The sequence below is a fragment of the Oryzias latipes genome, chromosome 7 (genome assembly GCF_053564925.1).
Source record: "Oryzias latipes strain Hd-rR chromosome 7, Olatipes_Hd-rR_3.1".
NCBI lineage: Eukaryota > Metazoa > Chordata > Actinopteri > Beloniformes > Adrianichthyidae > Oryzias > Oryzias latipes.
Window position 1 is genome coordinate 10,371,692 of NC_136243.1, and position 17,559 is coordinate 10,389,250.

The 17,559-nt window shown below is 42.2% G+C and overlaps 1 protein-coding gene across 1 annotated transcript; it reads left to right on the plus strand.

Moving 5' to 3' along the window:
- Positions 1–7,089: 7,089 nt before the first annotated feature.
- On the plus strand, positions 7,090–10,591 carry LOC110015388 (P2Y purinoceptor 1-like). Its single transcript, XM_023956912.2, has one exon. It carries the CDS (start codon positions 9,209–9,211, stop codon positions 10,187–10,189), a length of 981 nt encoding a protein of 326 aa, XP_023812680.1. The 5' UTR covers positions 7,090–9,208; the 3' UTR covers positions 10,190–10,591.
- Positions 10,592–17,559: the final 6,968 nt, after the last annotated feature.

Genomic DNA, 17,559 nt, shown 5'->3' on the forward strand with positions numbered 1-17,559 from the left:
ATCTGTACTTTTCTTTCATTTCTTTCCTTTCTTTTTAAATCAATGTTAAAAAAGAATGTTCTTTTTTTTTTCTTTTAAAGTAAATTTTACATTGATTATTTCTATGATGTATTGTGATTTTAATGCATTTTTCTGTTTTGTGAAGCACCTTGAATTACTTTGTGTACAAATTGTGTTATACAAATAATCCCTTATCCCAAATCCCTTTTATCAAGATGGCGGCGCGCAAGGACGCTGCGGCTTACGGCTCTCCTATTCAGTGCTATTTTTTGTTGTTTTTGTATGTTTTTTCTGTTTTTTAGGAAATCATCATCAAACATCTATCTCGAACGACTTTCTCTACACGCACGACATCCCGGCCAAAATCGCCAGACCAGCGGGCTCTCCGTGGCTTGTTGTCGGAACTTGGAGGCGGCGCAGACTGCAAAAAGAGAGGAAGCAGAAACGGGGCCGCCGATCTGGAGCTATGCTACGGCTGAAGAATCAACCACACAAGCCACCTCTTCCGAGCCTGTATGTCGCCAACGCCAGATCCTTGGCACACAAAATGGATTATTTACAACTACAACTCGCTAACAACCGTTACGTGCGTGACTGCTGTGTAATGATCATCACCGAGACATGGCTACACTCGGGGATACCCGACGTTAGCATGCAGCTAGCAGGCCGCACTCTTCTACGCTGGGACAGAACAAAAGACTCCGGTAAAAGCAGAGGAGGGGGGCTCTGCATCTACACACACGAAAACAATGGGACAATTATAGACAATTTCTGCTCTCCTGATCTGGAGTACATGACTGTTAGATGCCGGCCTTTCTTTCTACCGAGAGAGTTCACTGTTGTTATTGTTACGGCGGTGTACATTCCACCCGACGCAAACACAAACAAAGCCCTCTCTCTCCTGCTGAACATCATAAACGAACATCAACGAGCCCACCCCGACGGCGTTCATATTATTGCAGGAGACTTCAACAGGGCTAATCTGAAAACTGTACTGCCAAATTTTTACCAGCATGCTAAGTGTGCCACGAGGGGTGAAAACACTCTGGATCATGTTTATACCAACATCAAACATGATCCAGAGCCATCCCCCTCAGACCACCTCTCCCTCCTGGTACCCCCAGCCTACACCACCCTCAGACGTAGTGGGAGGCCCATCACAAAAACTATAACGACCTGGCCTGATGATGCACTTAGCAGATTACAAGACTGCTTTGAGCAGACGGACTAGAATCTGTTTCACCACCAGGAGCTGGAAACACACACAAGCACGGTGCTGGATTACATCAAGTTCTGTATTGGAAATGTGACTGTGGACAAAAGCATCCAGGTTTTCCCTAACCAGAAACCCTGGATGACCACCCAAGTCCGCAAACTCCTCAAAGCCCGTTACGCTGCCTTCCGGTCAGGCGACAGAGCTCTGTACAGAGCTGCCCGTGCTGACCTGAGGAAGGGGATCAAAAAGGCTAAGATGGGCCACAGGAGGACCATCGAGTCCCATCTGTCCAGCAACAACACGCAGGAGGTGTGGAAGGGCATACATGACATGACATCACCAACTACAGGGGATGTCAAGTAACCGACCACAGTAACAGTAACAGTAACAGACCATCTAAATGCAGCCTAGCAGAGGAGCTGAATAACTACTTCGCACGTTTTGAGGCTCCAAAACAACAGAACTCTGCCGCACCAGTCCCACCCCCACCCCCAATCCCATCCAGCTCCACCTCTCCAGTCACGTCACTTACTGTGACTGAGGACGACGTCAGGAAGGCGCTCCTAGCTGTGAACCCCAAAAAGGCAGCTGGCCCAGATGGGGTTCCTGGCAAAGTGCTTAGAGCATGTGCTCCTCAGCTCGCACCCATCTTTAAAGAAATCTTCAACCTCTCCCTGGCCCAGGCAGTGATACCTTCCTGCCTGAAATCTGCAACCATCATCCCAGTGCCGAAGAAATCCCCCATCTCCAGCCTCAACGACTACCGTCCAGTGGCCCTCACTCCAGTTATCATGAAGTGCTTCGAGAGACTGGTCCTCCGGCACATCAGTGACCACCTCCCCCCAGACTTCGACCACCACCAGTTTGCATACTGCACAAACCGGTCTACAGAGGATGCCATCGCCTTAGCCCTGCATGCTGCGCTGAGCCACGAGCAGCAGAGCCATGTTCAGATGCTCTTTGTGGACTACATCTCCGCCTTTAATACAATCATCCCGGACATTCTGATCAGAAAACTGGACACTTTAGGCCTCATGATGGGAGTACCTACGCTTTGGAGCCCAATTAACTCATCCTGCCACAGGAGTGAACTCTGGTTGTTTTTCTGCATGTTATTTTTAGTTGTAAATGCAGCTCTGAACACGTTCTGGGTTGGGCAACAAGCCCAACCCAACAAGTTCCATTAGACATGAATACTGTCACTATAACACAGATTTTCATAATAGTTACTCATTTAGTTAAAATTTTAGAAATGCCCTTTCCCCCCCATGTCTCCGATCACAAAGCTGACCTCCATGTGGTTCTGAAACAGACAAAATGATGAAGTGACAGTTTAAGGGAAATAATGCAAGAACTTGCAAGAAAGTGTTAATGCTATGGCCTCTATGTGGTGCTATTGTACTTGAAAACAACTTAGAACATCTAAGACTTATAGAAAAGTTTGTCAAAAACTAGAGGAACAATCCTTTTAGATTTTAATCTAAATAACAAATCCAGCCTTTTTTAGTTGTTCCTGTGTTTCCTTGAACACCTGTTCGGAAACAGAGTTTTTAAAATAGTGTCGTGCTGTGGTTTCCCGGTGATGGCGATTGCGCAACTCTCCAGGAGGACGTGCGTGGGGAGGGAAATCACTGCACACGACAAGCAGTCTTTGCTCGGAAACTTTTACTTGTCTTGAGCAGGTAAGAACAGATAATGCCTTTTAACAGCAACAGGCTTGCAATATTTGCTCAGGCTCTTGCTCTGGCACAGAACAGCAGAGAGACCTGTCCATGCGATGAGCGTGAGCACCTTGTGAAATCTCTTCACGTTACCCACAACTTAATATCACGTTACTTCTTTAACTAATAAGAATAGGCTGACAGGGGGTTATCCTATGTTGAAGTAACTGCCTTACAATAGTAATGAGCCAGATGTTGAAACATTTTGATACATAGTGAGGTGAAGACAAAGAGTGAACATTTACCTTTTGCATAATAAGAAAACAGGATTTAAGCAAAGCCCTTCAGGGGCCTTTACAGCTGATCACCAGATGATCTGCATTCAGTTTTACACCAAGCCTTTTTGTGGAAAACATAAAATAAAGTGGATCTATCACCTCAATACAATAGCCTCACTATTTAAATAATCTGTGAAGTGAACACTAAATGCTGTGGATACAACCTTCATTGAGATTTTCCTTTACTTTTTAGGAGTTGTGTTCCTGCCCTAACCTTCAGCTGGACAAAAGCAATATCCACTGGTGTAATTACACGCAGAGTTTTATAAATACAGAATCTGCTGTGTACTTGAGAGCCATCTTAAACAACCATCTAAAACATTCACTTAGACTACGGTCACATAGACCAAAATTCCACACCACTGCAACCTAAATGTTAATTTTCTGGCAAATTCGGCAAGTGACCGCACTGTGGCATTTGTAATCAGGAGGCAGTATTTTCACACGCCCTGCAGCGGCTTTAATTTTAAGAGAAAGTTAAAATTAAATGGCGACTCATTGATTTTTTGACATCTGTCAGTGGCTACCCAGGCACATTTGGAGGCAGCCGGGTGGCAGTCCAGCAGCAGGTGGGTGGCAGGAAGGCAGCAGTGCGAAAATTGACTGATGGGAAGGTCTCCAAGTTCTCCAAAACCCTCCAATGATCGGCGGTTTCAGACTGCCACCCTCCAGCCGTCCCAAATGCCACCGGCCGATTGCTCTAAACCGTACTGGAGCAGCACAGGCACTCAGCAATGGCCGGAGGTGATTTGGTCAATTTGGCGATCTGGCCTCCATAAGTCAAAATGGGGATGAGGGATTGAAAGCACCAGAGCGACTTAGAGACCTGCGTATTGACGAATCGTAGTTGATGCTCAGAGGTATACAAAGAAGACAGAACATTGAGCTTTCTTGGAAGGCTTGTTGTTTAAAAAATTGTAAATTGACAAGATAATTGGTGTAAAAAATCTGAATGACCAGTGATGCAAAATGACCCACTTTTTATATACCCCCTCACTTGAAACGCTGCCGACCAGAGGCATTTACACATCGCCCAATCAGAGCCGCTGCCAGCCTGCGATTTAGCGTCATCCCCACAAAGACTGCCGCCATCTGCCGTCATGCCAACAATGCTAACAATATCCCAAAAAATCCGGCGGCAGCAGCTGACCTTGAAGATTCTGCCGATGTCTCTCCATCGCACAAAAGCAGTTGTATATGTGACCATAGAATTAACTTTATACAGAGTAGGGAGAAGATTCAAGCTTCACATTTCAGTCATTTTCAATCTTTCAGTGCAAAGTTTTGATGTGTTACTATCGTGAGACTGTCTGCTGTTTTGTTGTCAGAAGTTTAATTTGATTACATAATATATTCTAAATAACAGGAGCAGTTCATAACAAGAATCATTGGGAGAAAAAACATTCCTTCAATGATGGCTTTTAAGAAAATAAACTGGTAAGAAACAGATAATTGAACAGTATTCAGTGAGTTAGGGGATATATTCAATCTGTCTTGACCTTTGATTTGAAATTTTGATTTGAAATGATTTATTTTAAGCAATTCAGTAGAAATAATACACAACAGCAATATAAACATCAGTTATACATTCATACAGTAACTAATCAAACTTAGGATAATTAGACATTTTAATAAATATTGCTTGAAAGGGAGTGGAAGGAAGCGAACTTATATAATCCCACCCCGTTATACTGTAACCATTTTATTACATGATTTATCAATATCCGGTTCCCAGTTTTTATCAGACAGAATTAAAAATCATAAGATATCGATAAAGCACATGACAAAGATGAATTACTTAAGTATTACGTCAAAAATAACTATTTTAGAAATCAACATGGCAAATGCAGATCAGTCATCTGAAATATATGCAGATTATGTTACTTATAAAAGCCATTCATATGAATAAAACATAATACTATATCAGTAAAGTAGACACAACACTGTTTCAGGAATTTTCATAGCAAAATTTCATCAAGTATCAAAAGTTAAAAACATGTGCAAAATTATGCTACATTAGGAAAGATTCTTGAATCAATTTATCAATTATTGGAGAAAGTGAAGTAATATCATTAAAAGTCAATCAATTAAACAATTTTCAATAAGTGATTAATCATTTGTTTTACTTTTTTTAATATTTTTTTTGTATTTTTTTTTTTTATATATATAATAAAGAAATGCTGTAGGGGAAAAATAAAAAGGGTCCATAACTGTCGATTGTCCAAGGTTGGTATTTCTTCTTTTACTGATAACAGCTGATCCTCTGGGTTCAAAACAGTTAATAGTTCTCTTCCATGTTATGTCTGCAGACATTAGATTCAGGTCCATATCCTTCTTCAGCTGATATCAGCGACGGTGAAAGTTGAGGTCAAGTTGTCTGCAGGTCAGAACTCTGCTGTTATTCAGGTTACGTCAGACATACAGAAAAAGTGAGGAATCCACGTGTCATATTTCTTGAAATTATTTGGCTCTTTGGTTTATTACTCCATGTTGTTTCAGACGACCGTGATCAAACACTTCTCAAAGTCCTTCATGGTGCTCACAACCAGAACTTTGGACCGGTCCTCTGGACCGAGCGGTTTGACGTAAATCCTGCAGCCTTTAACCCAAGTGTTCTCAATCTGCTTACGCTTCCTGAGAAGCCGTGCATGTTTTGAGATTTCAGCATTCCTTCTGGTCAGATGGTCGTTCAGATAAGCAGCCGAACCTTTCAGTTGTTTCCTTTGGGTCATCAAAGCTAGCTTGTGTTTGTGATTCACAAACCTGATGAGGATCGCTGGTTTATCCGTCTCCTTTGGCAGGTGGCAGGTCTCGATGGTATTGAGATCCAGGGAAATCCCTTTAGATGTGAGAAATGAATGTATTTGCTGTATCAAAGACTCTGCACCGATCTCCGTATTAGCACTGCTAGCTACGCTAGCGCCAGCATTAGCAGTGCTTGCTCCAGCTGCATTCAGCTTCGCTCGAGTCTTGAATGGTACTCCAGTGAGAATGACATTATTCATCCTTACTTGCTGTTCCACATCGTCCAGTCTTTTCTCCAGAATCTCGACCCGGTTTTCTCGCTGCTCGTTTTGAGCCCGAAATCTTTGGAACTCTTCCATCATCTCCCAAAGTGGCGTTAGCTTAGCCGACACTTGTTCCACAAAACTTTTCAGCGTCTCTTGAATAATGTCAAGAGTCTTTTTGAGGTCTTCGTATTCCTGGGGTTTCTTCGGGGGCATGGTCAGCTCTCTTTTTTGGAGAAAATCAACCTTTTAAGTAATTTGAAGATAGTTGTATTCGCAGAGAGGCACGCCACGCGTCCTGCTGCTGTAACCCGGAACCGGAACTATTTGAAAGGATCTTCACGTGTCAGTGTTGTCGTATTTGGAAAAAGTTTGTCAACACGGTAAAAAGAAAAAGAACATAATAATGCTTAATACATTAACAGACAACTTACAAATAAAGAGACAAATTAGAACTAAGAAAATAAATTTGATTTAATTATCTTAGGGGAAAAAAATATCTAAAGAAATTAAAAACAAGAAAAAATGAAATGAAAGGCCTCATAAAATAGATATTTATAAGTACAGTTTTTAAAAAAAAAATTTATAATTTTTTTTAACTTGTCCTGTCCAACAGCTGGGCAGACAGATGAGAACTGAGGGCCTCCTGTGTTGGACATATTTCACTTTAACAACAGGGGTTATTAATCTTCAGACAAACCAAAGGTATGTCTGAATAAACCCCTTTTGTAATTGAGGCCAAACTTTGGTAATTTCAATCATGTTTGAAAATCTTTGGTGTTGGACCGGACGGAAAAGGAAAGGAGGGAAGAAGAGAGAGGGATGTTAGAGAGAGGGGGGGGGTGATAGTGGGAGGGGGTGGGATAAGACCATGAAGCAGCATAGAGCAGACAGGTTTACTGGTTGTTTATCATTACGGTAAGGTTTAAATGTAGTACAAAAAGGGCGAGGCCTGTCCACACACACACTCAAATGTTATCAACACACCTGCTAGCTGCAAAAATGTCCACATGTCAACATGTACACACGCATACCTATGCCTTTGAACCAATTAGTGTGAAATCATTCATTCAATCATGCAAACTATTAGTGCAAAGGTGAGCTAACACCTGTGCTCAGGTGAGTGTTTATGTTCTTCTAAAATGGATTGTGGAATGTGACAAGAAGGAGGAGGAGCGCCCAGCCACCCCCACACACAGACCCCCACCGCAGCAGCAGCGGCAGCTGGAACCCCCCAACGCCACACGGCAGCAGGCAGGGGACAACCGCCCCCCGGGCGACCAAATCCGCCACCTAGGCCAGGACCGGCAGGACCGCCACGAGGCCCCCAGAGCCAGAGAGCAGGGAAGCACGGGGGGGAAAGAGAGCGCCGCCCCAACCCAACCAGGAGAGCAGCCCCCCTGCCGCGCCGGAAGAGCCCAACGCAGGGCCCCACCCGAGAAGGGCACCCACAGCCCCAGACGAGCACCCCATCACCACCCAGGAGTTCCGGGCATCCCCCCTCCCCAACCCCAGTTACGAGCCAGGGCCCCCCAAGGGAGACCCGCTCCGCACTCCAGGCAGCCACTCACCCGGCCCACGGTTGGTCCAGGGAGGAGCAAGGCAGGGGCCAGCCACCCCCACCCTGGAGGGGAGCACCCCGGGGAAAAAGGGGGCCCACAAGGGGTGTTGTAAACATGGCGCGACCAGGCTCGGTCGCTGTTGGAAATTTGGCGGGGCCCAGCGCCCAGGGGCAAGGACCAGAACCCACCCCCAGGGACACGAACACCTCCGGCCCAGGTGTAATGTGAACCCCCCCCGAGCGGAGAGAGCACCGCCGGGACCAGGAAACCGGCACCCAGGGGAAACGATAGCTGTCGCCAAGGGACCCGTACCCCCCACCAGGGAAGGGGTAGGGGACAGATGGTCCTAGGTCCCACCTTCCTGAAATATGTGTGCGTGTATGTGTGTTTGTGAGGGTGTGCATGTGTGTGTGTTTTATGTTGGAGTGTATATTTTGAGGGGAGAGGGGCCCCCACCGCCCCCCCAGGCACCGGAGGCCCCGACCCCCACCCCGAACCACGGCAGAAGGGCAAGGAGCAGCGACGACCAGGCCCCCCACCTCCTAAATCATGGAGTCAGCCACGGGAGACCAGGGAAACTGAATTCTTTCAAAGTTACTTGAACTTTGGGCTGACATTTTTTCCAAGCTGATATGTTCAAACAGCAGATTTCTGTGTTGACTAAAGTTTATATTTTTCTTGTTTTTCCAATTAAAATAGTTTTTTTAGCAATACAAAGAGTTATGAAAATGATAGATGCTAATCCTTCTTCTATATCGATGGCACTCATGTCACCAAGCACACAAAGTGACGGTGAAGCCGTGATTGAAACCTTAAGCCAGACTGATAGATCGGCACATACCTGCTGCCAGAGAGCCTGGACAGGCGCGCAGAACCACAGTGCGTGCATGTAACGGTCGGGTAGATTACTGTCACAGTGCTCTCAAATGTCTGAGTTACTGAAACCCATCTTGACATCCTCTGTCCAGTGTAGTAAATTCTGTGAAGAGTTTTGAAATGGATTAGCTGCAAATTTGGACTTTTTGTCAGTTATAAGTACATTTTTTGAAAGCTGTCCTAGTTCAACTTTTAAAAATGTCACTGAACTGGAAGGTTTCTCTTCTCTGCAGCAGTGCTCTTGTTGTCTGTGTAAAGGAAGTGCCTTTTGTCTAGTTCTAGGGGATTAAAGAAGTAAATAATGACTTTATAAAAATTATTTGGAAATGACCTGTTAAAGTAAAAGTTAAATGAAATAAATAAGGAATATTAGAATATAAAATATGAAAAACAAAAACCCTAACACCAAACAGCTCTTATGAAATATTTTTATTTCTGGGTGTGGCTTTAACGGGAAGTTTTTCATGTTGGGTTCTGCTTTCATTTCTTTCACTCTAACTCAGCCGTAGAGGACAGCAGTTAGACTGGCTCCTTTCCAGCAGAGAAGATGAACCTAACCAATTGTTCTTACAACTATGAAAACATTGAAAATAAGATGCTGCCTGCTCTTTACACCATCACATTCATCGTTGGTTTTATGGGTAATGCATGGGGGCTGAAGCTGTTGCTGCAGAAATGGCAGAAACTGAGAACCATAAACGTTTTTGTCCTCAACCTCGGACTTGCCAACGTCTTGTACCTGTTCACCCTTCCTTTTTTGATGGTGTACTACTTCAGCGGAAGGAAATGGGTTTTTGGGGACGCTTTCTGCAAGATGACAAGATTCTGCTTCAACGTGAACTTGTACTGCAGCATCGGGTTCCTCACCTGTATTAGTGTGTACAGGTACCTGGCCATCGTCCATCCTCTGAGAATGATGGGAAGACTAACTGTGACTCGTTCTGTGCTGATCTCAGTCCTTGTTTGGCTTTTGGTGATTGTTCAAAGTATGCCAGACATCTTTTTTCCAAAATCAGTCAATGGCACAGAAAAGTGCTTCCACTCTACAAGCCATGAAAAGACTGAGGATTACCTAACATACAGCCTTGTGTGGACAACCACTGGATTTTGTATCCCATTACTCGTCACTCTGGGCTGCTACGGACATGTGACTTTTGTTCTTTGTCGCAGGAACACTATAGAGAAGACACTGAGACAAAAGTGTGTGAAATTTCTTTTCATTTTGATTCTTCTTTTCTCCGTCTGTTATATTCCTTATCACGTCTTTAGGAACCTAAGTCTCTTTTCTAGAATTCAGAGCAAACAGAATATCTGTGTTTGGTGGGATAAACATGTTTTTACAGGTCATCAGATCAGTCGGGGGCTTGTGTGTCTGAACAGTGCTCTCAATCCTCTGGTTTATCTTCAGATGAGTGAAAATATTCTCACTCACATCCGACAGCTCCCACAACAAGTTTGTAAGATTTTCCATTATATGTTTGTGTGCAGCAGGAACAGAGTTGCTGTGTCACAAAGTGAAAATATTTAGAATTTCTTTCGGGTTCGGAAACTCCTGAAATGTCTACCACATTCTCTGCATAAAACCTTTTCTTTGTTTTGACTCAGTTTATATATATATATATATATGATGCAAAGCTAGAGATATGTTTATTTGTACTTTTGTGAAATATTATGTTGCAGCCTTTACTGAATTGAGGAGGGGAATCATTGCATCTCTGCTGCAGATCAGTATAATTACAGTACAGACCAAAAGTTAAGGTGTGTCCAAACCTTTGGTCTGTATTATGCAGGTGTCACATATGTGTTGTACTAAATTTAAGGATTTATCATTTTATGTTTTATTACATAAAACAGCCTTAGTATGAGCCAAATGAAATGTTTTCTTCATTGTTACTTGCTTTTTTGTGAATAAAAAAAGGATTTTTTTGAATGTTTTGTTTGTTATTGTTGTTTTGTAGTACACAAATCTTCTATCAAACTTAAACAAAACCACTACCTAAAGAAAACTCTGCAGTTCTTTATAAAATTAACCTTAAAAAATGCTAAAACACCACAACTTTAATCTATTTTGTAATCTTGTTTTATTTTTAAGTTGAATTTTTTTTCTCGTTGATATGTGATGCAACAGTTACTTATACCGCAACGACCTCACACTGCAGCAGCAAAAATGTTCTGTATTCCAAACATCATAAATCAAATAGATTTCTAGAAAGGTCTATGTTATAGATGCTAGTCCTTCGAGTCAGCATAGTTGAGTTCATCTAGACCAGGGGTCGGGAACCTTTTTGGCCAAGAGAGCCATAAACGCAACATATTTTGAAATGTAATTTCAAAAGAGCCATACAATAATGTAGCGTCCCTTTCCCACACAGAGGCACGGAGACTTAACCTCTTTTAAGGTTCTTTATTCTGGTTACTGTAGACTGCAACAAACGCCGTACGATTAATTCAGCAACTCCTTATTCTCTCCAGCGAGACGAGAGCGCTTCTCCCAACTTTATATTCCCCCCTTCCGCTCCAGCCCTCCTATTTCCCTTATTCGGCCCATAGCTGAACCCCATTGGTCCAAATTACCTAACAACAGGCTGAGCGACAGAACTGAGGGCCAATCAGATGAGAACTTTTAACGCGGCCCAACAGCCACCCAGTCCACGTCAGTAAGCAACGATATGTTTAAAACTAAATATACAAGTGAATGTGTGCATTTGATGTAATTTCAACATTTTTAAAGTACAATAAGTCTGTGGATTCTTTTTAATAATATTGTTATGCTGTTGCTGATAAATGAGGCGTTGAGACTTTAAACGTGATCGTAGGTTGGTCTGAATGTTCTTTACATGTGAGAAAGACTGCTCACATGCAGACCTGGAGCCAAACCCACACACCCACGCTGCAGTGAGTGACGGGTAGCAGGTTTTACGTTATTACAATCCCTGCGCGATTCACCTGCTACCTGTGCCCACAACTCCACCCCCCACCCCCACCCTCTGGTTTCTTCCTCACACATCCCGTCTCCGCGCTCCCGTGAGAGCGCGCAGTTTTAGGCACGGCAATTCACAGGTTTCCGGGTGGTACAAACTCTGTGAAATAATAGATAATAGTAAGTGATAGTTTTCTCTCCAAGCACCGCTACTACTGCGCGCCTCTGGCATCGCATCGCGCCCGAGAAGGACTGGTCTAATGAAAAAAAGAAAAAAAAAGTATAATTAAAGATTTGTCTGCGAGCCACATGTGACCATCAAAAGAGCCATATATGGCTCGCGAGCCATAGGTTCCCGACCCCTGATCTAGACCTATGCAATACAGCAGCTGCAGTTGGTGTTATGGTAATAGGCAGGAGAGACGGGATATATGGCTCTTTGGAGGGAGCAAAATCTTAAAAGACTAACTAATTTGGCTATTTTTATATGTATTCGTGTTTAGGAAGCCAGTCTGGAGTATATTCATTTTACTAATGATAATATTATAATAATTATAATAATGATTATAATATTACAGATAAAATATATTAAAAACCTGGGACACAAATCACAATGGGGGAGGGAGAATTGGGAAGGAAAACCCTTCAACGGCCGAGGCTTACCAACAGAGCGCTGGGCCGACCCACGTGGAGGAGAGTGGCAACCAAATTAAAGACAAAAAGAACACCCCACTCTGTGGCAAGCACACACACGTGAAAAAAAAAACGAAACAAAAAACTAAATCCGCACATGCCCCAATTGAGCTTCCACCCTTGTCGCCCCGCCCCTGCACTCTCCCCTAAAAAAAAAGAAAAAAAAAAGAGGGAAAACCAAAAAAACAACAACATTGTTTTAGAGCATCACAACAAACCTCGTTGTTGTTGACACGCCGTGCCCGACTCTCAAATCTCGCTCCAGGACCTCTTGGTCTTAGCTGATGAAGGAGGCAGCATGGCCTCCTGGTTTTATGGCACAAATAGAAAATGACCCTATTGCTCCGAATAAAAAACAAAAACTCTTTATGTTGAGCAAGATCCAATGTTCTTTCAAACATTTTTACAAAGACACAGAAATTATTCAAAATGTTTTTTTTTCGAGAAAGAATCAGTGACAGACATTCTTCGGGGGGCAGGTGGGGTAGAGGTTCTCTGTATTTTCAGATACTGCAGATTCGCAGGTCCCTCTAGTCCCTAAACCCCTAAATACTGGGGGAGTACTGTAATACAATTGATTATCTACTAATAACAATAAACTAATGACCCAATCTAAAATTTTTTTTTCTTGATTGACCTTTATATTTTGATTATAGATCTATTTAGCCATCACATGTCATATTTAGGAGCATTCAAAGTATTCAGAGTTATACTTTTTTACACATTTTTTAGTGTTTATTAATCATTTATTCTACCTTGGACTTCTTCATTCTTGTCAGGCATCTAAACATACATCTACAAGAAATCCAGATAAATGTAAAGATAAACAATCCAACTGCTCCAAAGACTGCCATCACATCTAAACATTGGTAGGCATACCACGACAGTTTATATGACTCTGTGTGAAGGTGGCCAGCACCCTTGTGCCTCATGACAAAATCTATCCAGAAAACAGCCTTGTCCATGGGTTTTATTGGTTGATCGCGATCCGCGACAGTTTTATCATGTTCTGCTTGTAGGGTTCTGTTGGGTCCAGAAGATTCTTTAGAGAGTTTGTCACAGACTGGACATCCATTGCTGTTATGTCAATGATTTCGGCCACACCATGGGCCTCCATACGCACCAAGTTATCATGCTGGTCAAAGATTAGGGGAATACCTAAGATTGGTACTCTGTGAAAAATGGCCCTGTAAAGGCGTGACAAAGAGCCTGGTTTTGGGATGGCCAAGGATATCATTCTGAGGCAGCCATTTGACCAGCATTGTGTTACAGCGTACATTTAACACCAGTGGAAGCTTTAGATGATGCGCCAACAGCACTCCAGCTGGAAACACGGGCTCCGTTAGAAAAACATCATACTTGGTTTGGTTCAGTTCCTTTACCAAAGTCTTGTTCTCCATTATGCTAGCAGCCAGATTTGCCACAAGCTGCTGGTTTTCTTTCAGCAATTTACTGAAATATCTGTAAAACTCAAAAAGTCCCCATAGCGTGCCTTGGTATTGACGGCCCTCCAAAGTCTTCCTCAAGAAAGTGGCCATGAAGGTTTAGCTCTCTACGTTTTGGGGCTTTTCCTGAGGGATGGTGATGGAGGTGTAGTAAGGGGAAGATTCAGAAATTTACCAGCTGTTTGATGAGCGGAGGATTGTGATTTGATGGCCCTTTGAGTGCAACACTTCCAGTATTTTGATCATGTTTGTCCAATGGCTTTCATCCATTGGGTACACAAGCACTTTCCCACTCTCACATCCGGAATTCAGGAATGTTGTAACTAATAGGAAAAACATCAAGGCTGGAAATGAAGACATTTTTGCAAATGAGATATAATACACAATTATTACACTTTGAAGGTTCTCAATTATCCAGGTGAAGTATTGAAGTTGAGTCACAGCAATTTACTTTTTCTTTGAAACATTTTACTGCTCATCCAAGTGGATTCATCAGTCTGAGTGATGCAGGATTCAGTCCACATTCTTGCAACTGGGTGGCTCATTAAAGGGAAACAGAGGGCAAAACAGTGAAAAGCCTCTCCTCTTGTAATCCTCCTAACCCAAACATAAAATCCTCTTTACTACTGTTTGCTTCATCAACTTGCAATAGTACTTTAAAAAATTTTTTTAACTAAGCTGTGGACACTATGCAAATGTAAAAACAGGAATGAAGTGGTCATGTTTCCTGATTCAGGTTAATCTCTGATTGAGCAGCAGCTCCAAAGAGCAGGCTGGTACAAGTCCAACTTGCTGCAGGCAGAGAGTTAAGAAGTTGAGTTACGGTAATGTTTAAAAAAAAAAAACGCTGTGACTGCATTTTCAGTTCAGAAACATAGCAGTTGAGAAAAATAAAACTTTAAGCAATAGCAACTTTTTCAACAAGTGGAAAGCAATTTGCTTTCAAAATTTAGCATTAATATTGTTATGATTAATTATGTTTATTGCTTTTTTAAGATGTTCTGCCCTTTCAAATAAATGTTTGCATTTTTTTATGCACAGAGGATTACATTGTTTGCACCCTGCAGAAACATTGTTCATTCATTCATTCACGGTTGTTCTGTTTCAGGTCCCACAGCTGGGACTTTAACCAGGGGCCTTCTTGCTGTGAGGCAAGAGGGCTAACCACTGCTCCACCGTGCAGCCAGGTACATAAAATGGTTTTTGAAAAGAAAAAAACAAGCATGTTTAAATGGGGCTGCTGGACTCACTGTAAACCTTAGTGACCATGACCAGGAAGAAGCAAGCTTGGGGAAAAAGAACATTAATAATTTAAAGCCAGGAAGTTTGTATCCATGGCAAGAATCTGTATTATTGCAAAAATTCTCATCTGTAAATCTATACATGTTTCTGTGCTGAGCCTTTCCACATCTGGCTGCAAGCGATCCTTTGCCCTTTGACCAATGTCTCATGTATCCTGCAATCTTTAACAGAGCTGATTACCTGCTAGCCAACCTAAAGTCCCTCTGCAAGCATCCATTCAGAAAGTCTACAGTTGCTATGTTACTGACGAAATGTGCTCTTCAATGTGGTCTTTCTGTCAAGTACTGTGGTTTTGAAGATGTTGCATGGGTGTTGCTTGTTGTAAACACAACTGCTTATTTGAGATGAATGCCAGTAACAAAAAAATGATTGAAGCATGCTTTTGGACTGCTGGAGGAAGAAGTAGTAGTAGAAGTATTTCGAGTTTTCCTGCTTTCTGCAGTGGTTTTGTTTTTTGTAGTTTAAGTTATTAAAAGCCTTGTTTCCCTGGAATCTTCTGCCTCCTCATCCTCTCTGCGCCTGGGTGCTTCCTTCATCCCCCACCATGACAGTAGGAAGGTGCTAAAAGGTGAAATGGACACTCAAGTTCTCACAGACAGTTGTGGTCAGGACTCAGCATGACCCTAGGTACGTGAAAAGAAGAAAAACAGTTCTTCCTGTGTGTGGATGCTTATTCTTTTAGGTGTATATAAAAAAACTGTTTGTGATGCAACAATATTATGTTTAGAAAGTGGAAGAAAAAAAACATTAGTTTACAGTATTCGTACTTAAAGTGGGTTCTCACCTCGTGCTTTAGAAGCTTCAGTGGCTTAAAGTTTAAAAAAGGAAGACTCCAAATGTCAGAGATGATCAAAAGGTTTTGGTTAGCTGCTGCATGGGTCTGTTAAACCCCCGTGGAATTTTGAAAATCCCCTTTACGATGTTTACGATGTGTAGCCTTAACCTTGTTTTTTATCTACAGTCCCTGACAAAAGTCTTGTCGCTTATCCATTTTGTAGAAAAAATAGCATATAACCTCACTTTTAATGAATCCATTGGTTTTAAAAATGTCTCATATGAAAGCTAAAACCCTCCCCTGTTCAATATACTAAAATAAAATTGCTTCACTGAAGAAAGATTGATCATTTAATGAACACAGAAAGGTCACATTTTGGCAAGACAAAAGTTTTGTCGCCTTGTCATATGATGCACCCAATCTTAGATTACAGCCTCACTTGTGATCAATTACTGATCAATCAATCAGTGGGTGTGTATAAAAAGAACCCCAGCACACCAGGCCTTCACATCAACTGCAACTTGACCTCAGACAACATGCCTAAGATTCACCCTGAGACCAAAGCGCTGAATATCAAGAGGCTAAAGACCAGATCCACTGCTGAGGTGGCTGACACCTTCAATGTGTCTCAGCGTCAAGTACAAAGAATAAGAAAAAGATTTGAAGAGACTGGAGATGTTTTTGACAAGCCCATCCGGCAAACCCCGCAAGACAACTGCTCGGGAGGACCGTTTGTTGGTCTGAAAATCCAAGGCCAGCCCCTTTTTCCACTGCTCCACTATTCCTGATGACTTCATCGATAAATTGTATAAATTATTGTCAAACCGCATGGCTGCTGTCCTTCAAGCTCATGGAAGTCATACAAGATATTAAATATGGATCTCACAGTAGCACTACTTAATTCACTGATGTTATGCAACATATTTTTGTTTTTGAAGTAAATTATTTGTTAAATTTACACATTACTCTATGTAAGCGACAAAACTTTTGTCTTGCCAAAATGTGACCTGTGTTCATTAAATGATCAATCTTTCTTCAGTGAAGCAATTTTATTTTAGCATATTGAACATAATTTGGGAGGGTTTTAGCTTTCATATGAGACATTTCTAAAACCAATGGATTCATTAAAAGCGAGGTTATACGCTTTTGTTTCTACAAAATGGATAAGCGACAAGACTTTTGTCAGGGACTGTAACCTTTTTTTTTACCCAGGAATTGTCCCATTGAGAAACAATAAATTAATTTTACAATAAAATAAAAAACAAATTTCCAGAATTATTGTAGAGTCTTCCATGTGGAGGGGGCAGAAAAGACAAAGGCCTTTTTTTCCCAGTTCTGTACAGGCAAATGGAACGGCAAGCAACAGATGGTCATTGGAACGCCGTCCGTAGGATTCCACAGTCGCTCAAGCTGCAAATGTAGGAAGGTAAAAGTCCAAGAAGAGCCTTAAAATATATAAAAATCCACCAGTGTGTGAACCTCCTGGTGGACAGAGAAGACCATCCCACTTGAGAGTACAGTTCACAGTTGTTAAGATTCAGATCCCTGAGCAAGGTCAGAGAAAATGACGAGCAAATGAAGGTCTGCTTTAGCCCTGAAATATGTTATGTAGCCTCTTATCCTCACAGTAGGTTGTTATAAATGTCAATTAAAACTGGTAACATTTTCAAAGTAAACTATTCCATTAAATATCTTCTTTTCTGGTTCCCTTATGCTGCATCATCTGCACTCAAGCAGGTGTCTTCATGTCTTAGAGATTTTCT